Below are 25,311 nucleotides of genomic sequence, written 5' to 3'. Positions count from 1 at the left end.
CGAAACACTTTTCGCTAGGTTCATGCCCATGGTCCTTGCCTTACTGGCCTGGAACCTTTCAAGTAGCCTCCATTGAAAGGTCAAGCGCCTGGCTCGCTGCATTCTGTCTCCTGTTGTAAACTTATCCTTCCGGTTTGTAATTCAATAAATTTTCCCTTCGACTTTCATTTCCTCAGTGGACCGATTTTATGCTATCAAGCTGCTTTTTTTATTTGTTATTTGTTTTCTGTCTACTCTTTTTCTGTTTTGTCTCTATCTGCGCTTCTTTTCGTGTACGTTACGATGAAATTTTATACCATTCCCAATATCCGTTCGCTTCCGTTCTGCGTAACATGGCTTTCCGTTGGTTGGGCAGGTGAACGAAGCAGAAAATATTCATCACACCGACTGAATCGTTACGAGCTTGCTAGTGATTGAAAGATCATTTTCATTAGCGTTTAGGTGGAAAGATGCTACTCTCTTACTTAACCATTCGGCAGAAAGGGTCGCTTAGCATCCATTTCAATGTTGTTATACAATTATCGTGAAATGTGATATTTTATTCCGTTGCTTAAAACAACATGAAATATGTATTTATTTGAGAGGAGTTAAAAAAGGTTGAAATAAAGCGAATAAAATTCGTTCCTATTTTCCGCGTTTCATATTGCGTTTCATATTAAGAATGGTCAATGAAAATAAGATTTCAACAAATTCGCAAGTAGAAAGCATGTTCCATTACATTCATGTTTTTTTAGTTTAATTTTTAGAATTTACAAAAGCTTCACTTAACAATTACTTTACATTTTCTAATGTTAATTTAGAAATAAATAAATATTTATTAAAACTAGAAAAGAAAAGTATTTTACACTCTACAATAGCAAATAAAAACCCACTTTTTGTTAGTTTTAAACGTGTTGGTTTCTATTTACATTTGAAATATTCACTTTCCCTTTTTTTAATATAAAAAACGTTCAAACGTAAACTTAGCTGTTCACCCAAGATTCCCAGTACTACTTACATTACCCCATTCAAAATGAATCATATAGAATTTTGAATGAATTAATAGACGTTTTCAAAGAACATGACAATAAAAGGAACATTAATTGTTTGAAACAAAAGCCTAAATATATAGAAACTATTTGTTTTCGTAGGCAATTAATTGAAACAATTAAGGAAATAATTTTACACAAGTGATCGTTTCGATAAATGGATAAATTTTTACTGCGTTAATGTGTTGTTTTTTATCAATTAACAAAAATGCTTTCCCCTCTGCTCATAGAATTTTTAATACATCCAACGCAACACAAAACATTAAACAAATAACTAACTTAGACTAGCACTGAAATACGATATAAATATCTAAATTCAATTTAAAAAATCTAAAAGGAAATGAAAACAAAAGTATAATCAACAATCATTTCATTTCAAAGTTCAAACTTCCCCTTATTTGCAAAAAAAACCTCCAAATGAACCTCAAAATGAAGTCTTACACACAGCATCCCTGCCGTTCATGAGCGTTCATGCAGGAAATGACGGGCGCTGTAGGATGAAATTGTTTGACTAACAACGACTACATTTCGACGCTCAGTTTCTTCCGAACTTTCATCGCGTGTGGACCGAAGTTGACGCACGTGTGCTGTTCCCATCATTCTTTAACTGACACAGCTGGGTGTTACGTTCGCACATCCTGACCCAGGTCACGCCGTAATGGTTTACAATTTAAGCGACTACACGAACACTGGATACTATCGCTGGAGGATTACCAGACCTTGGATTAACCCTTATCTAGTCAACGAAAATTGAATTTACCACCGGGAATAAATTAACCGTTGAGTTAATAGAGTGTTTTTAAATTTTGTTTATTCTTACGTTTCCGTTCTGACCTAACCCAACTCATACAAACGTGATTGTGTTAGTGAAAAGTGTATGTGACAGGAAAATAGGATTGTCCATTCAGCAACCTAGTGAATGGACAAATTAAAAATGGAAAATATTTTCTCACCCCAACCACCCACCATTAACGGTTGAGTGATTGGAATCGCACGATAAAAGTGTTCCAACCCGCGTGTAGCCATGTGCCAGTGCAGTAGTGTGCAGTTTACAGCAGTGGAAGAGTATAGATTCTATGCGCGATAATCGGTGCGGCCCAACCCTTTAACAAGCACCTCCGACCCTTTGCGTGCAGGAAGTGAGTCTTAAAACCGGTGCGGAAACTTTTAGCAAGCCAATCCATTTCAGCGAAACGAGCACCGGGCGAGATAGAAAGTGTTGTAGCTGGAGCATATCCTGTTAGTGCTACTAAACTACTGGAACGTGCTAACGCTCGTTCGGCTAATGGAATGCAACGGTCGTATTTAAAGTTTCGTTATGGACAACCTATCGAACTTGGGTGAGTTAGAGAAGGAAGAGGTTTCAAATACACACCCAAAACGGCGTTCTATGGAATGTTACAATTTTCTTATACTTTAACTACTTTTTGTGTTGGAATTCATATGTACATGTTAACAAATTTGAAAATTTTGTGCGAATCGTGTAGTACAAATCCGTGTACAGCATTATCTAATGAAGACATGAAGCAAGTATGCTGTCACAAGTACAAGTAAAACTTCTGTTCGAGCTGTCTGCTAGCTCACGAATGGAATATTCCACGAGCAAACGCAGTAATGGTGGATACATGTACTACGTGGGTTTATGTTGCGCCAGCACGTAAGCTTTTTTCCCTCCCCCCTTTTTACCAATGCTTCCTTTTAGAAGCGAGCTCGACAAAGAGAAACAAAATAGCTAAACAAACATAAACCATAAACCTGTACCTGAGGTGAATTATTAACCTACCCATTTATCATAAACTCGATACGATACCTATGCGGCTGTTCATTTTCCTTCGACGAACAAAATTCGACATTATTTTGGTCAATTACTGGGAAGCTGCCAGTACCGATCCCACCACACGCTAGCTGCCATATATTTTTAAAAAGTATGCTCATTTTCTGTTAACTTACATAAAAACACATCACTAACTGTTGCAAAACATGTGTGGGGTGTGAGTACTGTTACGCATCGTAAACGGCGAAAAGCCAGCAGCGAAAAACGTAACACCTCAAACAGGCCAATATTGGTTATGGATAAGTGCCAAACAGACGACAGAAACAGTAACAAAAACGATTCAAGCGCAACCAGCGCAACAATCGTTACACGGAAATGGAATGAAATAAGTTAGGCTGGGTAACGCTTTTTTGTAACCAGCAGCAATCGGATGTTACGTGTTGGGAGCAAGCGAGACTTACGGTAAAAAGTGGCCATGAATCACGCCGATGTTTATTGGAACTTCCCGCTGTGATCGAGAATAATTAACCATGAATCGTGGGTAAAGGATACCATAAATCTTTCAGACTATTGTAAAAGAGTGTTTTTTTTTGTCAATCCCGTTTGTAACTGTCGGGTAGGTGAAATTTTAGCAACAGTCCGGGTCAATCCAAGGCTGAAGCAACCAGCTGAAGAAATGTAAATCATGCTCCAACTTATGCTTATCCATCCCATCCCACCTGTCCGGGTTGACGGAGACGAATAATATATGATCTTCTGACTCGCCCCACACTTAGTGATAATGTTTAGAACGATGTCACAGACGTGTGATACTACTACACTAACGGGGAAATGTTTATGTTTCGTGTGTGCAATTTCGTGTTTGGTACATTTTTCGAATCCTTTTATATGTTTAGCGTTTGTTTGTTGTTTTCTTTTTTTTTTGTTTTTTCTTTTAACCACGTTTTCGCATCCTCTTTTACCATAAATCATTTTTCATTTTTAGAATTCATCTGTTATGTCGTGAAATGATTTATGGATGGATTTTGTCCGGGCGTTTTTTCTTATATTTATTGCTGTGCATTGAACAAAAAAAAAACTGAAATGTGAATTTAAATTCTCGTTCAACCGTGACCTGCACTTGTCGGTGACACCTATTGCGAATGGGAATGGGAATGAATGTGGGATTTATGTAAACCTCGTACAGTGTCTCCAGTACACTCTCTCTTTTACCTCTCCTCTTTTACCAGTAACCTGAGTCGCATACCATTCGACACGGTACGAAAGTGGATGGTCAAGTGGAGGAGAACAGTTGATCCTCATTTGTTGCAAAACCGAGCCCAGCATGATGAAGCAACACTTATTCTGCTTATAGCGTACGTGGTAAAAAAACTAAAACATTAATCAAAGGTTTGTAACAAACTATTACGGTGTTGTATTCATCAAAACCGATTTTTGATTTTCGGAAATTGAAATTCAATAACGTTGGTATGCATTGAAAAACAACAGAAATGTAAACCAATTTTGTGTAGAAATGTTAAATTGTAATACAATCTGTTTGTTTTTCCTTGCTTGCCAGTAATTGAATGGTTCACTCTAATACTACTGTTTGAATAAAGTACGTAATCCAAATTTTTACATGTCTATTTTTTATAAAAACTTTTTTTTGTACATTTTGTACTTTTTGTACAAACGTACATACATTGAGGAAAAAAAAAGAAAAGTGTATTGAACAAATAATGTGTACACATACATTTACCTGTAGGACAAAACTACATCAAGGACGTTTTTATCAATCGCATCATCATTATCTGTCCTTTAAATCGCTCACATTCGAAAGTAGACTTTTGACGACTTTTAAAGCGTTGCTGACAATCCATCTCATTTTAAAACAAATCACATAACAAAGTAAATGTTAGATCTGAAGCATTTTTTCTTTATTTCTCCACAACAATCATTTAAACATAAAAAAATATGGTTTAGTTATTTTATTAGTTCATTCTTTACTAGAATCAAATTATGTTTATATCTTTTTCATATATTTCTTATAAATTCTTTTTATATTTAATTTATACATAAAATTTAATTTTAATTTCATAAAATGGTTTTTAATCTTTTAAATTTTTCCTAAACAGGTATTGATTTTTTCTACATCCTCAGAGATGCAACATTGGATGAAAGCAAATTCTCATAACCTGTTAAAAAACGTTTATATTGCTTTAATTTCTCATTCGTTGATAACCAACCGAAAGAGTTTTATTATAAAAATGTTCCCAAAAAAACTTAAATACCCAACAATAGTTCACAAATTCTCAAACTGACGCCACCGTTTTGTCACATTTGTTATTGTCAAACACTTGCTTTACGTTGTATTTTTGTGTGTTTCAATATATTTTGTAAAATCTCAACCCGCCCGTGCACTGCTTAACAACTTCTCGGAAATGTACAACCGATGCGTGAGAAAATGAAATTCCACATAAATCACACAATTAAAATTGACTTTTACCATGTTTTCAACCATACCCGTAAGCATGGCAGTTGCCACGGTGTTACACTTGGGCCAAACAAAAGCCATGAAACAATCCGGCAGCATCCGACATTGCAAAGCGCCCGGTGGAACTACAGCGCTTACATCGTGATGCTTGATCACGACCCGGCAAAAACCTTATCTAAATGTACCTTTCACTGAGCCGCAAGAAAATAAATCTCTCCACCCCAAAACATATCTCGCTGGGAAAACGGAACGAACAAATAACGGCTTTTCGCCACTTCGATGCTCCATATTGGATGTGCTTTTTTTCTCTTCTTTAAACTGCTACTGCTGCACGCTGCCCCATAGCTAAAGCATCCACTCATCGTGGTGGATCGCAACAACTTCAGCAATCCGGAGAAGTCCGGGTGCCCGGATTGAAGGACGGACGGTGCAGCTTCTTCAGCGACATTCCGTAGACGTTTGTGTCGTAAATTGACTCTACTGGCACGGACCCATACACACCCGGAGGGTTCGGTTTCGGGTAATTGAATTTTTGGTCACTGACGTGAAATACAATCTTTGCTGATAATAATGGGAACGTTTATCAAGTAAATAAATACATTAACAGCAGGCGTGTGTGTGTGTTTGTGTGGGTCGGGAGTGTCGGCAGCTTTCGCTGTGGAAGGAGAAATTTATTTTGCAAGCTAGCGCCGGATAAAAATCTTTCAGGGGAGTGAACGAAGGTTTATAATGTTTCACGCTGAATCTTTTCACGCCTGCACATTTCAGTGCAACAACGCGTGAAATTACAAAAACACTAGTCGTGTAGTACGTGTAATTTAGCACTCTCTCTCCCTCTGAATTTCTCTTGTCTGGAGATCTTGAAACCGAACACGATATTATTGCGAAAGGAGTGCAGAAAAGATATTAAACTTATTATTGGTACAGTATTCGTTAAGAATTGTGGCAAATAAAATTCTTTTGTTATCAACGGAAAGAGGGCAATTTTTAGGCTTTCCCATATGATATACATCTATTTCGGAGGATATTCGACATTTAATAGCCAATGCCTTTCAATAATGGAGCGTTTACTATGTTTGTTTTAAGTATAAACGAAGTTCTTCAGTACACCGAGGGAGCACTTTAACCCTGCTATAGTAAAGCTGTAGACATGCGAAACTGTGGATCGTCTTATACCTTGCTTTCGGTAGTAAACGGGTCTTGTGTATCAATGACCCTTGACTTTTGAATTTTTCCACAATTCTAAGAAGCCAATACGGTATGCGAATGCATACGGTTTGGTATGTATGATTTGACATACCCCATTCGCAGAACTATACAACCAGTTTTACCATAACACAACACGACTGACATACATACATTTGCTTTTCTATCGCTCTCTAATGCTATTCCAACTCATAGCAATTTGTGTCAAATACGGATGTTAAACATAACATGGGGGCTCCCGCATCACAGATGACGGCAGCAACATTGAAGCAAAGATCCATGCATAATCAACAGCATGAATAATACTCCAACCGGGCCTACGTGTGTATGTGTGGGCTATGAGTGTGTAGTATCTCGTACAAATTTCCTTTTTTGCTCGTGACCGTCCCAATTCCGCCGGGATCGGCCGAACCATTGTTTTCATTTACAAGTGAAAAATAACAACACAGCGAAAAAACCAATCAACCGAGCATTCTCGGCAACTCACCACCGAACATATGACACAATGGCCGCAGTGCTTTCGCACGATCGTCAACAAGGGCCAACCCCAAGAGTGCGCGACACCATCGCTTTTTTTCTGGCGAACGAAACGGGTCGATGGTTTTTGTTTTATTTTCTACCACTCCTCCTCCTCTATCTCTCTCTCTCTCTCACTCTCACTCTCTCTTCGTCCTAGACCATGGCAGAATCGAAAGATTTGAATTTTAATTTTTAATCCATCCCCAGCACTCTACGGTTCTCCAAAGACTCGCCGGTCCTCCGGGGAGGCGTCCATTGTCCTTTTTTTTTTTGTTTGCAAGCTTGTTGACGACACATAGTTGGTTCCATTAATGGCTTGTTGGCCCGTTTGTTCGACAGCTCATGAATTTCCGGCAATGAAACGCGACTAAAAAAAAAGACAACGGAAGAGATCCTAAATACTGTGGTGAGGCGAATGTACGTTAACTCCCTTCTCAGTTTACCAGTTCCGGGCTAGTACATACTGCTGAAAGTGCTTATTTTGTGTACGTAGAGATTGCATGAGTGATGTAACACATCCGGCATGGTCTAAACTATGTTTTTCGTTTTGTTTATCAAACAAACATAATGTGGAAAAAAACATGGTTGTATGAAAACAACACTATTTGTAGCTAAAAACCACCTAACCGGCTTAGTGGTTTCGGGCACTGTATTGTATATTGATGTGTTAATCAGCAAAATTGCAAATCAAACAACTTGCGAACTAAAATAGAGAACAGATTACCAACCCAGGCAAGTGGTTTGTTAGTTTTAGCTGATGATAGTTTTATTTACATAAAATAAATACAATCCTTCCGTTCGCAGTATCGCAACCCATTCAGCAAAACAAACCGATCGTTTACCATTTTGTTTGCCAAATGGTCTTTTAATTTATGTTTATTTTTTGCTCGTTTGAAATGTGTTTTAATTACATGAATTATGCACGTCCGTAATTAATGGCACATTTCATCAAACGTTTTTTCTTTCACTCTTGTGGTTTTTTGGTGTAATTTTTTTGTCTTTCACACACAGACACACACACACGCACACATTTAATTATCACTAGATCTAATTTTATATGCAGTAGAGAGTATGAGAAAGACGGAATCGCTTCCATGGTGATCTTTTAATTGCGATTCATGGAACCATTAGTCTCTGGTGACAGATACTGCGAAATTTGGCCTGAAATATAATTCACCGATGGCGAACTATTTTTATTTCTGACAAACAAATGGCTCCAACAGAACTTACGGAACTGCCAGAGTGAATAAATCGTTTGATAATTCATCGAAAACCAAATGGCATAGTGGTACCAACGTCATTAGCATTTTATCTATCAATATTCAGAAAGCTTTCTTTGTATAGGAATTTAATACTTAAGGAGCTTGCCGATATGCTTCCAAATTTCGACGTCATATTCCTTCTTCTTTAACATCCTGCTGTTTGTAATGGCGTAATAACTTTCTATTTTCTTCTATTGGTTTTCTTGTAGGGGTTTTATGACTTCACTATCACGTTGCATAAATGTTTTCGTTTTAATCAAAATTTTATCTAATAATTTTCACATTTACCAAACATACCCAGGATAATGCATAATAAAAGTTTTATGCGAAATAAATAACTATATTTTCATCAAAATAAATATCAGGTACATTTCTTTGCTACGATACATTGATTTTTTTTACTTCGGATTACGTGATATAAATATGTCAATTAAGCTATACTATTACTTAACATAATCTCATAAGTAATGTGGATACTTCAATAACTGTCGTTTATTGTGATAATAGTGAAGCAGCCCGGTGGTTAAGTCAAAAAGAGAGAATGAAAGAATTGTTGATAATCAATTCGCTGACATTTTGCTTAACCATCGGACTAACCCATCACGAATCTCAGAATCAGATTCATTCCTAAATAAAAAGAACTAATCACCCGAAGACATTGTGTTTTATTGAGAAATAAGTATGTTAGCTTGCTGAGAAGAAAAACCATTCCTATTTTAAAGCTTCCCAGTATCGTTCTACCAAAATTTGACATCCCAATTCCATGAAAGCTCTAAAAAATCCTGAACAGAACATCTCAACCAATCACTGAACAAAAAGTGTGCACATATAAGCATTTACTACAAAAATTCCCCCCAAAAATGCATAAATCATATTTTTTACAACCTTCAGTTACGAAACGAACTGAACACTTTGCAAATAGCCCCCGGACGAGCGGAATAAAAATCATTACGAAACGTTAGGTGCATATTATTTTAACATAACTTCCCATCAAAGACCCGACCGAACGTTCCCGGTGAAACTTCACCCGAAAACCCGATGCAAGGTGGATCATTTTTCCGACCACTTACACGCTATCGCACTCGCTGGTCAGCACTATCGAAAAAATCCCATTTTCATCGACCATTTCACATCGAAATAAATTTCCATTACCCGTTATGTTTCTGCTGCTGCTGCTGCTGCTCCACCAGCAAGCACTGCTTTACCTGCCGGTCGCTCGGTCACTAAGCTGAATGCTCTTCGCATGGCAAACACACGAAATACTGCCACGCTCAGCACGATGTGCCTGTGGAAACGGCATCGGTGGAGGATCGCTTCATCGCGACATGATGTTTGAAATTTATTATTCATAAGTCTATTTCCGTAAATTGGACTCGACTCGCCAAACGTCGCGAGAAATGCCCTGTGTTGCAGGTGCAATCCGTTGGCGCTGGCGGCAGTGGCCCCGGGAAGCCAAGAGTTGCACTATTTGCATAAAATGCAATCATCTCGAAAGCACTGCCGGAAGAAGGCATCCAAACCCGACCAACCAACCGAACCGAAAACGAACCCTACGATAGGCCAAAAATCGTACATTCCCTAGCACAGGTATGATACCGTTGATACCGTACTGGGTTTCCCGTGTGCAAACGATGAAAATCGACACGCGAGAAGCATGGTGGAAACGAGGGAGAGTTTTCCCGAAAATAAGGAAGTAATGCATGATGCTGCTTGTCTAAAGCATCGCCAAATTCGTCGTTATGCTTGGCCCCGCGGCCAATAAAGCACGATGAGGGTGGCACAAGGGTTCGGTGAAAGCGGGCTAGCTGGGTAGCTCAACAACATGATGCACATTTATATGCGCAAGCCTGATGAGAGAACCCTCCGATTGTCCGGGTCCGGGCGCTTGAAGCTATGCAAATCGGTCCCTGGACTACGCTTCCAAAAGTTATGTCAAATAAACGCGCCCAAATATAAGATAGCAACGACTGGCGCCAAAGATTTCGATTTGCATAACATCGGATTTCACTTACCCGACCGGCTGGGGCTCGCTTCACCTCTTCTGCCGACCGCTTGGACGCGTAGAACGCTTCCATCGTAGGGTTTGCAACGCTGGACGTTGGATCGCAGTCCTCACAACCAGCTGACAGTTGGGCTTGCATATTTATCGTCCAGTCTGCATACGCGTCGGATTCGGATAGTGTTACCTTTTCGGGCCCTCATGACATTCGGCTAACCGTCTAGCCTAATCGGACGGGAATGTTAGTGGAAATGGAAAATCGGTGGTAAGCAACCTTTTCAGGTTCGGGTTGACGTTTAGTTTGCCGGTGTTAATCACATGGTTCATTATGTGGTACACGTCTGTTTGTGAACCAACACTAAACATAGAAAGAACAGCTCTTTCTAAAGCACTAGAGAAGCTGATGTTTTGTTAACGAGGCCGTAGCTACATCAAAAGAAGGGTGTTTTCACCCTAAAATGGATTTTATTTCAAATTTGCGTTGTACGTCTATTTGCAAATTTAAAATTGCTTTGTAATCTATTCTAAAATGATAACCTTTACTGCATACTTTTATGAAAATTTATTGAACTTTTATGAAATTTAATTTTGTTTTAATAATTACAATCTGCATAATATATCTCATACACTAAACTTAAAGTAAGTTCATGTAAAGCTGATATGCATAAGTAAATGATCAGTCGTGCTGGTTTAAGATCACCTAAATGAAATACCTTTTTTATATACAAGTTTATGTTATTATTCTATTTTTATCTTTATAAAAAAGGGAGATCCTGGTGATTTAAATTATTTTCACTTAAGTTTTTGTATTGCTCATTTTTATAGCAACGATTGAATGTCTTTCATGCACACAAATCAATCATCCAGAAGCTTCAAACGCGCATCGAAACAAAAATAAAAACATTTTTCATCATTATGTTTAATGACAGCACTATTTGACCGCAAATATTATCTTCAGCCACCGCGTACAAGATCATATGATCAGTCGTAAGCGACACACCCGAAACAATTGTAAATCGTAATTTCTAAAACAAAAAACTTTCACCTTTTCGGTGCTGCATAAGAAATGGCAAACCATTTTCGGTAGCGTGATCCACCAACTTTGTTCGAATCCTTCCAAAGCTCTCCCGAACCGTGTCACAAACTTGTCCTCCAGCTCATTGGGGATTTAATGTTAAATTGGACTTTGTCCCCGGCTGTTAGCCGTCTCGAAGGAGCGGATTTTTGGGGCTTGGTTCAACGTTTTGTTTGCGCAGTAAACCCGAAGTAAAGAGCGAAATGGAGGAAGAAAAAAAGAATAACACAGAGCAACAACAACAAAAAACGCAATTCAAAGGACGCTCTAAAAATAAAACGAACCATGATCATCCTTTCCCACCCACCAAACCGGGCCCGGTCCTGGAATGTCCTCCGATGGTCTCTAACCGGCCGTTCTGGTCCGTTACGGGAATGTAAATAAACTTGAAAAGAGCACTTTTTAGAGGATTTGTCGATGGGATGTAGCTGCTGGCCGGGACAACTCTAGCCGGGGCCCAGCTATCAGAACAAAACGAATTCCACTTACATTAAAGCATTGCTTCAAGTGCTATAAAGTATTTTTTTTCACCCGCACAGTACATTCTGTTGAAATTGAGAAATAGTTCTTATTTTCTTGCTTTTGTGCTTCAATCGATCAGAACACCACAGATACAAATGGGAGTAGCATAATTAAATTTTCTCCGTAACCCAAACGAATTGGAATAATTAATTATGTTTTTCAGATCCTTTTTCAGGTTGAAGGTCAAAGAAATGGATTCGGGAAAAACCTATTTGAATTCATTTTGTATATTCTTTTTTCGTTTTAAGTAATTCAAACAATATTTAAAAAAAATACAAAGTAAATGATTCGGTATCGTATTAAACGATATCTGAAATGTACTTTTGTAGTACAAAATTAATTATTTCAATCATTTTTTTAAGTTTGTTTTTCTCACAGTCCATTCCTTGCTAGCGTATTAAACAAATCTTACGAGTAAAGTATTAACAAAATTCATAACATAAACCATCAATAGTTTGCAGAATGTGTTTCTAACTAGCGCATAATTCCATAAAACCATACCCTGTCCAATCCTTCGCAAAACTTTCACCCGTCAAATCTTTTAATCTTCCAATTTCATCCAAGGCACTTTCATTTCACTTCATAGCCCCAGGCCACATACCAGACGACTAAAACTAGCTTTTCTTCTTCTCACTCTGTGTCTCTCTCTCTCTCTCTCTCTCTTATAGCCTCTCCTGTGCAGATACGCAGGATGGACTCCCATCAAACGGTTACTGCATGCGTACCTGAGGCAGTTTAACAACGTTCCACCACTGTCCGATGCAAACGAAACTTTTCTGAAACAGCATTACCAGCGGCGGAAGCTCCATGTTTAGTGGTGTTCCGATTTTCCTGCCCCATCGTACTCAACACCACCCACGCCTGCCATGACTCACACACAGCCCTTCCCATCAAAAGAACAGAGGACGTACGGAATGAGACAGCCAAGCGCGGTTTAGCGGATAAGAAGAGAGCACTCGTACGTGGGATAAGGAACAACAAAAAAGAGGACGACACGTGGAACCCCCATTTGTACGCACACCGAAGTGCCTCGAGGGTTAAGGATCGTCCAAACTGTTTCCGCCGCACGACTTCGGGCACTTCACGCATAAACACACACAAACACAGACGCGCACGCACCAACTCACCTCTACTGCACGCCCCTAAATGTGCGGACAAACGTGACGTATGGCTATGTACTACTATGCTAGCAAGCTATCAGCAGTCGCATGCGGTACTCGCTGCCGGCAAGGATTAGCACGCCGCCAACGGACCAATCGCACCAACCGGCAGGGTGGCAAGAAGGACGACGATGAAGACTCCGACGATAATAGCAAAGATAAAAAGGTAATTGCGATCTCGCGCCCAAGATTCGCGGCAGTTCGTTCCGTTTTTGGGTAAGGCCGGACTGATTCGAAGGGGGAAACCGTAACCGGCGGATCCACCGTGTCCGCCTTCCCGGCGGGACTGACTGCTGGATGATCGTGTTATGTGAGGAGGTCATGTGAATATGTAACAAATCTAACACACCGACCGATGAGCACGCTTCACACACCGGTCGTATTACGGAAGGTGTATGAAAAAGCTGAAGATAGTACGTACACGGCCACCCGTTTGAAGTATGCAAAAAGGGCACCCTTCACGCTCGTACTCAGCCATGAACGCGCCGTGCATTGAAGGTAACGCTCGCAACTCGTTCACACTGAGGCCTTTTGCAATCGGCTTCTCCTGGGCTAGTGCTGCACCGTGTCAAGAGGGATGAAAGGTTTATCTTTCCGTGCGAGCACGGGCACAGTCAACTAACGCCCGGCGTCTCGTTTGCATTCAACGAATGCCTGAACGTAATAACGCCACGATAAGAAACGAGCATCTCGGTGATTTCTGGTGCAACGCTCCCAAAAAGCATACCAGGTGTATTGCCTGGTCTAGTGAAAATGTCACCACGCTGACGGTGCCACTAATCAGTTCAGCTCAATGGCGTTTGTTAGGGCTTGGAAGGCTCGTTGAAAGATTGCTGTGCCTGTGTTTTGTGCATTGAAGCCAGTCCTAGTTTTGAACGAGGAAACTACGGAAAACACTATTCTCGTTTCAATGGCATACATGAGGTTAGGTACAGGTGTTTGTAGGGATAAAAGTAATATCACTAATCACATGCAACGATAGCAGATAGTAGAAACTCGTTTGCACAACAACACAACCCCAAAGCGAATCCTTCTGAGAAGGTCCGATTAATGTCCTAAAAATTTAAAATGAAATCGAAATTCTCAAAAAACGAAAATTTAACCCTTTGAAATTGAAACTCAAATATTATTATTAGTTAATTCGTTGTTTCATCACTAACAAATCAGAAATTCTAATGCCAAAAAGGCAAACCCTTTTGAATTCAAGCTTTCCAGACTTTCTATTCATCACAGTACTTCACGGTTGGTAGCGACTCTTTCTGAGAGAAATGCTTTTAACTGTAATTGAATCATCGCACACCTGCCAGCTCATCAATGCAAGCTTTGTAGGAAACTGCTACGTTATAACCAGTAGAACTATAAATATTCAATGCGATTAAGCAAAATTGTTGTAACAGATTTGCTGAGTACAACCACCAAACTCTTCGCAATCCCTATTTACGTTAGAATGCGGTAGTACTTTCGTTAATGTTGATGTCTTCATTCTGCTCTTTCATGTGTTAAACAGCCCATCCGAGCTTCTTAGAGTCGGATTTATCTTTGGGCTGTAACATTGATAGCTAATCCATTAGCCTCAATCAAAACAAGTCTTGCGTGATCGTAGTCTAATGTCTGGAGTTATCCCAATCTGAAGCCTTCCTTAACAAGAAACATGCTTTTGGTCATACATCTATCTTGACATAACTTGTACAATTCTTCTTGATTAATGCAACTAGACCGGGAATTGCACTGGTCTTCTAAATTATGTTTTAAGTTATTTGATTTGTTCTATCAGTCAATCGATCCGATCCGGTAATGCTAAAAAAAAAGATTTTTATTTTTTATTATTTTCTTAATGCTTCAGATTTCAAGAACATCTGATGAAAATTTCAAAATTTATAATAAATTTAAAAATACCGGTTTTTCTTAAATCTTGGTTTTGTAAATCGGCTTGAAATTGTTGCCAAATATTCTTTACACATTGTACTAGAACTTGTTAAAGTTCTTTATTTTAAAATTGATTGCTCTTTGTGTTATGGGCAAAGTAGTGAAAAACTTTCGATCAAAAATCGCATTCTCAAATTTAAACGTCTGTCATTTTGTCGTAACAAAGTTCAAAACCAACCACGACAAAAATTTCATGTATCTATTTTCTTTCAAAATATTATTTTTTGGCCTTCGATGGTTTTTGACAAAACGTCAATGGCTACCAAAACTTCGTTTCTTCACAGTGCTCTGAAGAATGGTCTTTAAACATGTTTTTTTTTGTTTATTTTTTAACAAACTCTAACTATCTAACTTTTACTACCTCCGGAACTCTTTGTCTCTCTGGAAGCAATTTTTCAATTGGACATGCTATCGGACATCCTATATATAGAAAGCAAATCTCAAAACAGACTTGTTATTTGAGTTTCTGATTATTTATTCCTCTTGTATTCGAGAGTTAATTGATGTCCTTGACAGCGCTGGTTATTGCTCACTGGCTCATTTGGTTCGATTACTAAATCATTAGTTGACATCAAACAAATGTTAATACATTTACACGTTACAGAATGCAAATGTTAAATAATGCATTAAGTCAAACAAAAAAATCACTCGGAAAACGTGGCAAAACGAGGAAAACAAATACGTAAAACCGCCACCACAAACATGCATTACTGAAAATATTTTCCCTCAACTCTTCCAGGGGTGTCAAATTTTTTGATACCAACTCGCAGATTTATTACTTCCTAAATCATGACACCATGCTTCAGTTTTTGCAAAAATGCGCCTTGAAAAACGAATCAATGCGCCTATTTGAAACACATTTTCCTACGAGACGGTAGCATATGTAATTAAATTCCCACATCAACATCACCCATGGACACACGACGCCATCCGTGCGCATCGTTCACCGCCAGGCGAGGGTTTCGAAATTAGTCGTGATTGGGCTGCACAATCGTACCCTTGTACACTCGTCGTGTTCCACAGCTCTTACAGCAGCACAGCTCTTACAGTTCGAGAAAAAGAACCGAATGCAAACAGGCATATCCACTGAATTCCTGCCGGGAATCCTGCCGTGAATACGTAAATAACTTTTCAATGATGAATCATGGATACTTGGCTTTATCCTTATCCTTATATTCGTGATTTTTTATTATTGTATCTACTCGTTTTGCTGGTATGCTAGGCAGTGTTTCTCGCTAGCGCCCATATCACAAACTCTGCATTCCTAAGTAAGCAATCAGGCCGGTTTCATACATTCATGCAACGGTCTGTTTGCACTGGTCCTATGTTACTCTTTTTTCTGGAAAAAAGCTTCAATTCGATTTATTGCCAAACTGACTAGAATACGTTCTGCCGGAACCATCTCCATTCTAATGCAGCAGTTTGATGTAGCAACTGTGTAAATCTCGTGGCAAGAATGGAAAATAACTTCCAGCCCGAGTATAGGCGTGAAACCATGTACATCTCTTTACGTCACAGCCACTATTTCATATTTTGTCCACACACGCTACGTTACATTAGCGCACATGACGCACTGTCGCACTGTTAAATAGCTTTCCCATACGTTCGCTTTAATCGTGGCTGATACGTTAACTTTGTGGCAGTAGAGAGATTATTTTTGGGGTTACAAAATGGCACAACATCCGATGCAATCATGTACTGCACTACACAAATGGCTACGAGGCACGGGACTAATTTATTCAAATGATACTACACCGATGCCGTATAGGTTTTTGGTTTTAAGTTTTGGGCCCATGAATATTGTATAGAATGATTCCGTTATTAGCATGGATTATGCATAGATGGGCTTTGTTGCGAGCTGGTAGCTATTTGTGCGTATTTAATGAAGCGAATGAATAAGATATCTGCCGTTAGATATGTGTGTGCGGAGGTTCGTATGTATTAGTTTGCAGCATTTAGTATCGCACGTTACCTTTGCTACAAAACATTACAAGATAGGGTTGGTTGGGATGACATCGTTATTAGCTTGGGAACGGAAGAAAATCCTCAGTTCAATCCCTCATAGATAGTAATGTATTTGGAAAAGGTAACCGATTCCTGTTTAAATAAGGGATTTTCCACATTTATTTCCTTCTTACATCCTTTTTTGGGATGCTGTTCCCCAAAAATTAGACTTTTTTGAAAAACTAAATGGTGAAAGTACAAGCTTACCAGAGCAATAGAAGATCACAGACAACGATTTTGCGCTTCAATCGTTTCGGAGGTTGGTCTGCATATATGTCAGTACTCTAGTTTTGCTAGAGCTTTATCGCTTTAGGTTAGAGCTTCAAGATGTTATTACGCGTGTTTTACATACATATTACATAAGTGACTGAAATTTACAATATTTATTAAGTTTTTAATTTTGTCTAAATATTAATTTTTATCTACAATTTACATAACGTTTCTGTCAGATATTCTTGTTTTTTTTTTAATTTTATTTAACAAACTTGCGTACAAGGTTATATGTTATAGGTTGATAGGGTTTTTGATGCTAAACCAAACAAACCGTTCTTTAATACTTCTCTGAATGACTTCTCAATATTTACATTCCTTCATCCGCTTGAAACAGTTTTTTTTACATTTTTCGCTGTTTGTTTATTTATTTCCGGCTATATTACAATTCGTCAAGCGTCATCAAATTTACGGCACTATGGCAACATTCAAATGATCAGTAAAAGCCTATTATTTCTACAGAATTCTTCTTCTTCACTTGGCTGTTATTGATTTATCGCATAAAGCGTCTCACACCTCAACCTTCAACCTACTGCCCTAAGAAAACCTGCTCATGATTTCAAAGTGCTGGTTTTGAAATTGGATTCAAATTATTTGCTGGCCCCTAAAGGCTTTCAAACACTCGCCCAAAACACCTCCAGACGCTTCGCTGTGTGCCATCGAATCGGCAACATTTCACAATATTTATAAACTTCCCACGAAATGCTACTTTACGCTCGTTCGCCGAATCTCCAATTAGCCGCATTCGGAATAATTCTTTGTTTTCTTGTGATTCTTTCACGCTTCACTTCGCAGGCACTTTCGAGCTTCTTCTGCGAAAGCACCAACGATACTATTGTGATATCAGTGAAGTCGTCCGAGCAACCGGAAGTGTGCTGCGAAAGTACGCCAACCCTTGCGGTAAGTTTTTTTTTGTTTTTTTTTTGGGAAAAAGCTCACCATCACAACCATTTAAAGCTGTCAAAAAAGGGCAAAATAATAGCACATTTATCCACACAAGTGAATATTTTGCTGCCATAGTGGGTTCTGGTATACGTCCCCCCAAGGGACGTGGAACGGTTTTTGAGCAGAGCCCAAATTTTAATCATGATCAGGAATCCTTCCCTTCAAACAACAATCAACAATCAACCCGAGGGCAACATAACCCAGCCCATGTTGGAAGCATTGTAAATAACCATCGAATGAACATCGCTCCCGTTGGTGAGCACTGCCGGAAATGTACGGGAATTGAAAAACGGCTCGAAATCGAAATGTTATGTAGCGATTAAATGTGAGCCACGTCTATATCGAGAGCGTGCTTGACAGGTGTAACGCGAAGCGAAGTGCTTCGTGCTGGCACGTCACCGCACCGCAGAAGATAGGTTTCCGAGAATCGGATCAGATGCGTCTGTTGAATACCAAACACCTGGGTGGTTTCAGTTGATTTTCAGCAGAATTTTGCTGTACTGTTTTTAATGCATAAATTATTTTTAAAAATTTCTCCATACATAGTGATAAAAGAACAATTCATGATTGTTTCTTTGGCTGTATTTATTACTAAATATGCAGGCGAATATTTAAAAAAATATTTTCTATTGAAAATAATACAGGAAATAGCAGTCAAGAACATTTTCTAAACATATAAATCTCGTACCATGTTGTTAAATTAATAAGATTCAACATGATCCTAATCGTTAATCCATAAGCTAACCAGCATTAGCACTAAACCGCTCTAAAACATTCCAAAAATCTTTTAGATCAATCAAACGAAACTTCACCGCCGAGCTCCAGAACCCATAATCCCTCCATTGGCTTTACTGCAGCAAAACCAGACTCCCAGCGTCCATCAGGCCAAATTGATTAAATATTCTACTAATTCTCAACTTTCGCGCTACTGAATCTTTAACTTTCTGCCTCGGTCTTTAATACCTTGCCCAAACAGATCTACCCGGCACGGCAGCACCGTGTCCCGAGCACCTTTGCCACCCTGCTCCCATGCACAATTCCAATTTTGGGCCATATTTTCCATCCGAATTTCGAAAGAACTAAGCCATATCAAAAGCAAATCCGAGTATGAAACTTTTCCCATTAAGGCTCATTCGGCATAATACTGTTCCATCAGCCGCAGGTCGGCCAAATTTCACTCACCCTTGCATACCTTGCCCGAACCGGGGTTTTTGCTGGGCTCCGGGAAAACTACGATAAAATATCAGCATTATCACTCATCTGAAGTTAATACCTCCAAAAAACCCTAAACACACCGTAGCGTAGTGTGGCCGTCACCGTCGGTTCACACTTCCACGAATGGACCGTACGAATGGTTCGGCTGGTTTCCGTGTAAGGATGGGAAGAAAATAGGATTTTCCCAATTAATATCTGCTATTTCGGTATTCTATTTTGCTACGCACGGACGGAAACCAATATCATGTTTCGATATTGTAAGCATTCCTCCATTGTACTAGTCGGCACACAACCAGTCTTCCGACTTCTGGAGCCCAAAATCCAATTTCACCAAGTTGTCAGCAGTTTCTGTTTCTGCCCTCCGTCTGCACCGGACTTTGCTGGTTCTTCCGATACATTTTGGTTTACTTCGTGTTTTTACCATCCCGAGGGGCCAACGGTTTAGCCCTCCGGTCAAACTCTTCTCGAACCCGAAGTAAAGGAGTACCGACGGAATGTTGCCCCAAAGGCAGATTCTTAAGATTTATTTGACACAGAACGGAAACTGCTACTTTCCACCGGAGGAGTGGCACAGTGCTTTTGTTCGTTTGCCTCCCGCAAGGCGAAATGGCCATGAATAAGGTATGCACGGTTTGCTTACATGCTCAACCCAGTACATTCCAATATGTCTTTAGCTTTTTGACGGCCGACAACCTCATGACACATTCATTACATACGCCTGTTTAACACACATACACACAAACACGGCGAACCGTCGAGGATGGGGTGAACTTTTTGTTTCTTAGTTAAATCTTCTGCGGAAAAGTTTTGCCGCTCGCCATGTTCCATCGCATCATGTTAAACTTAAGCGAAGGTGTGCGTTACATGGAGAGACGCTTACAAATACGATTACACTGCGGTTTGGCGAATGAACCAGCATTACATTCATATTTCATATACCCGCATTTTGCCGAAATTCTTCAACATAAATAGCAACGGTACCATTTTTCGATCATTTCCCGAAGAAAATATTACACCCCAAGCATTCCTAGAGAGGGCAAAAAAACCTCGAAGACGTCGATGACAGACGCGTCCGTTCTTTGCAAGTCATAGATTTTCGATCTCTAAATACATATTTATTATGGTGCATAAGGAAAGAAAACAACACGGCCAAGGGGTCGGTGGATCGCTCGTAACAACAAAATCACACTCCAGTCGCTCTTGAACTTCAAATCAAATCCATGATTGATGACACGTGAGTGAACCGTTCTGCTACAACAGCTTCCAAAGCGCTCGACTCACTGTCGTCGTGCTTTTTCCTGTTCAGTTTCTCATGTCCGATACATTCCAAACGACATGACCGATGATGACTCTGTCATTTACTGGACCTTTTTGCTAAACGATCAAGGGCACAGTGTTGAAAGAAGTGGTCATAATGCGACTAATATGAGAGTTCTTTGAAATTAGTTTAAAATATTTTTATGTTTTTAGTATTTTTTAATTGAGAATTGTAATTATCAAAAAACTTATTGCAAGAAGTAAACATTTTTGTCTGTTTCATGACGTAAACGGTTTGGTATTGATTTAAATCTGGCATTGGCACAATGAAAGATGTAATGGGTATATTTTGGCTATCCGAAAGTGCCTCAACAGTACTAGAAAATTCAGTTCGATAAATCTATAATAAAAAAGCTCACCCTTATTTTTTTAATAACTTAGAACCAATAACCCTTATATGTAAAAGTCAACTTTATCTATATTATAGAGGTACTCTATATGGTTCCTAAAATATCTTGTTCAAGAAATAATTATTAATTTGCTATATGTTGTATGATTGAAATGATAATATTTTTATGAATTGAAGCCCCTTCATTGAAAATATATTTTGCCGTTTGTCGTTGTTCAAATTCATAACGAATTTCATACAGTCATACAATTCGTGCAATAACGGATAGTTAATATTCGAGGCACCAAACATCCCATCTCTAATTGTATACAAATTAATCTGTAATCTAACACAAACTAAATTTTAAAAATATTGTTGAAATTGTAAAATACCAAACGATCGAATCGAACGAAACGAATCGAACATACTAAAAGTGTAAGATAAAAAAAAATATTTTGAATTATATTTATATTTTTATCATAATTAGTATCGATTTTGTAAATAGTGTATTATTGGCAAACAAATTTACAATTTAATTATTCGAAACAAATTTGTACCCATCGCTCCTTGCCACATACAGATGTGCCTGGTCTGATAAATACGTTTTGCCAACCATAAAACACACTTCCGTTGATTAAATGTCGAGACCACAATTCATCCGAGTTTTCCCCATGGTTTGCTACAGAGTATCGCTCAGCGTCATTCGTCCATTCGCGTTTCCCCGCAGGAGTGTTTTGCGGATGGACACCATTTTCTAGCGCTTTCTCGGAAAACGCATTATGCTGCGCCACCATCGTTTTCCGATGACCGAAGCATAAAGAGTATCGATACATTTACAGCCGGAACTGTTCGTACGTACGCCGACATTCTTGCCGGCAAACGAGCTTATAGCTGTCAGGAAATCAATTTCATCGACGTAATTCCCAGCATCCCAGGGTTCCACAGCGGGAGCTACCATTGTTGGGAGAGAAATTTTTCTCCCCAATACATTCCGCCCCCGGGGTCCCAAGCAATCGCACCCATTGGCTATTGGACCTGATTAAAATTGAAATGGATTCCACGTTGAGTATGCGGCTCCGAAAGGACAGACCCGATTGTCTCTAAGCGTCTCACCGTTGATGGATTTTATTTCCATCTCCATTAGCGCGCTCCAATCGATCCCCTTCTCGGTACATTACGCGGGTTCCTGGACCCGGTACCACGGTGATGTAATTAAATTTTTCATTCTCTCCCGGTGACAGATCGAACCATGGACAGGTTTCACGCACAAGTACGCCACAATCAATGCCGCACGATCCCATTTCCAGCACTTAAATTAGAAAATGAACGAAGAAAGATGAGATGGCAAAGGAGACACAAACAAACCGGAGCAAAAACAAACCCCTTAAAAGGGACAGACATCCGGTGGTGTCTCTGATCGTTGGGCTCCACCGTGCGTAGGTTCAACAGTTATGATTCATCTTTAAACCATCAAAAATAGCCATCCAACGAGCGATCGAACGATGAAGACCCTTTCCTGGTTATTTGTTCACAGTTAATGTAGTAGAAACGGGTCCGCCGTTTCGTGTGGGTTTGTTTTCGAACTTACATTTTCATTCGTTGCCTGCCGTTCAGTGAGCCGTACAGTGCGTGTCCTAGCGTCCCGGACTTACTCTAGGGCAAACTGAAACCAGCGGAAACTTTGCATTCGTTTTCAACCGTCAACATTGTCCAATGGGGCACCAGCGAGATAATGGACGAGCCTTAATATCCGAACCACACCGTTATGCGGGTAATAAATAACATAATTTTACACTCTAGAAATGGAACGACCATCTCCTAATCGGGCATCGAGCACCCAGGCCCGCATAGTCGAAATGAGATGAGAGACAATAGGAACAGCAGAAGAAAAACTTTTTATTATTTTCATTTCATTTTCCACATTTCTTGGGAGTACGTTTTACAGGTCTATCAGATCTATAAATATGCTTTAAAAGTTTGAAACTAAGCTCGTTTTTACGCAAACCTAAGCTCAATTATGTTGAGGTGCGTTGAAATCATAACTTGCTTATAATAAATCCAAATGAAATAAAAATTTTTTTTATTGTTTTTGAGATGTCATCAAAACTTAAATCATTCAAGTTATTGGAACTCTGTTTTCGATTACCATTCTTTCACATAAAATAAAGCTTCTTTATGTTCGAATGAAAATTGCACAACTGTCCAATTAAATTATGAACTTTTAGTGAATAATTTTATTTTCATGTAATTCGTGCATAAAACGAACGAAGCCAAGTATAACGAACAAACACTTGAAGCCAAACATTTTCCGATCATGAGTACAATGGTAAGACTGACGCAATGAGAAGCCAAATGCAATTGTGCCGTTTGGTTAAAATGAGGTCAAGTACGCCTTATTAAAATGCATATCAACAACGTTCTCAACTGTTAAACTAACGAACAAAAAGCACCAAACAAAAAAGGAATAAAGAAGAATAGATTTAATGCAAACTCATTAAACATTATTGAATGCTATTCTCAAGCAAATAAAACGTTAATGCCGTGTAAAATGTATAAGTCACAAGTAAGCTGCTTGATCTGTAAATTATATACCATTAGGTAAGCATTACAATTTTTACATTGAGTCCCAATGATCCTATCAAGATTGGATTGCAAACGTTTTCGCCATTGCAAAAAGATAATTTGCGTAAAGGAAAGAATGTTTTCTGTTCAATCAAGTCAGTGTTTTCTCTCATCTTCCCTCATTAAATGATGCGTGAAGCAATTCAAGCCACAAATCCAACGGAACGTTTTTCTTGGAATAGCAAAAACACAGAATCTCACAGTAAACCATTCACAATACTCAATACAACACACTCGTTCCGAAAAACGGGTGGCTTCATAATGGCTTACTTTGCTTTCTTTCTTTTAACCTACCCCCGATAAACAACCACCACCCCATGGACGGTGGCACGTGAATCACCCAAAAGCAGCACACGCTAGGCAGTCTCGGTACGGGCGGCGTTATGTACGGTAACGGAACCATTGTTTCCGGTCCGTTGGAATCACTAATAGATTTACTGATGCCCGGCAATGTGGAAGAATTCGATCAGGTAAGTAGGCACTTCCGCCTGTCTAACCATCCACCTGTCAAGGGACCACCATTCCGGCAGACACAGCAGGAATGCATCGCTGTGCAGTAGACATTCTGCGTCATCCATTCTCGGGTGGAAATCTAATTGTGGTGCGTCATTTGCATTTCACTATCTCTCTTTCTCTCTCTCTCTCTTTTTTTCCTATGTTTGTCTCCCCTACCCTGTGCGTCAAATGCAGGACTACGTCTTTTCATTTCTGCTGTCGGCCAGATTTTTCATCCGCTCGTACGAGCTGCTCGGCAAGCTGCTAGAATCGATACCGGAACCGGAACCGCTCGAGCGCATCGTGCCCCTGCTCGGCGTCTGGACGCGTATGTTCCCGTACGACTTTCGCGACGAGCGCATGATGAATCACGTCAAACATATCGTAGCTAGGTACGGACCGCCATCCAGCTGACCAGCTGAGTTCCGTTGATTTGATGATTGATAATAGCCATCGCTCACCGAATTAACTATCGAGTTTCCGTATTCGAAAAATGTTCTTTTCCCTCTCTCTCTCTCTCTCTCTCTCTCTCTTTCTGTCTCTTTTTTCATGTGATACTTGTTTGTCTCTTGTTCGGTTTGTTTCACCTAATTAACGTTTTTTTTTTTGTTGCTTCTTTCGGTTACTCACCTCGTCGACAGATGTGCGGACACCAAGCTGGCGAATGTGGTGCCCCAACTACTGTGTGCCTTGCTGGCTCGACTTACCGAGCTGGAAAACCACGAGGAAGAGCTCAGAAGCTATCAATCAACCGTAGACAATAAGGTAGGTCCGTCCGGGATTGTGTATCGCGCGTGTCGCTCATACATGCTCGCCTACCCTTTTTGCAGACTGAATCGATCAGCTGGCCGACGGCAACGCAGCTGGCCCAGCTAGTGTGCCGCATCGAGCGGAAGCTCGCCAAACACGTCGGTCCGGAAGAGTTTGTGCAGTGTAGTCCCAACCTGCTGAAAGACCCCAACCGGGAGGACTTTACACCGAAAACTGCATCCACGGGCACGTCCAGCGCGGGTGGATCCGGTCCAGGTCACGCCACTTCACTCGATGGAAAGAAAACCTGCAACCTGGAAAGCTACCTAGAATGGTCTGCCCGATTGCGGTTGCTGGTGGCGAACGAGATACTGAAGGTGCGTTCTCTAGCTTAGCAGGGAGTGGTATTTTCATATTCATA

The 25,311-nt window shown here is 39.7% G+C and overlaps 1 protein-coding gene across 3 annotated transcripts in view; it reads left to right on the top strand.

The window, feature by feature from the left end:
- Positions 1–1,256: 1,256 nt before the first annotated feature.
- The window catches only part of LOC125766334 (ras-GEF domain-containing family member 1B-like), a 37,796-nt gene continuing 13,741 nt past the window's right edge, over positions 1,257–25,311 (top strand). For 2 of the 3 annotated variants that reach the window (XM_049432184.1, XM_049432182.1), the window contains exons 1-7: positions 1,257–2,368; positions 12,527–13,184; positions 18,014–18,118; positions 23,996–24,115; positions 24,336–24,532; positions 24,782–24,905; positions 24,971–25,267. In XM_049432184.1, the coding sequence (XP_049288141.1) occupies positions 13,026–13,184; positions 18,014–18,118; positions 23,996–24,115; positions 24,336–24,532; positions 24,782–24,905; positions 24,971–25,267 (1,002 nt within the window). In that variant the 5' untranslated portion in view covers positions 1,257–2,368; positions 12,527–13,025. Of the gene's footprint in view, positions 2,369–2,611; positions 2,686–12,526; positions 13,185–18,013; positions 18,119–23,995; positions 24,116–24,335; positions 24,533–24,781; positions 24,906–24,970; positions 25,268–25,311 lie in introns of those variants that run through there. The other variant, XM_049432183.1, reaches the window with a different exon arrangement.

Source organism: Anopheles funestus, chromosome 2RL (genome assembly GCF_943734845.2).
Source record: "Anopheles funestus chromosome 2RL, idAnoFuneDA-416_04, whole genome shotgun sequence".
Taxonomy (NCBI): Eukaryota; Metazoa; Arthropoda; class Insecta; order Diptera; family Culicidae; genus Anopheles; species Anopheles funestus.
The sequence above is the reverse complement of the archived record's forward strand: the minus strand, read 5'-3'. Positions and strand labels throughout refer to the sequence as shown.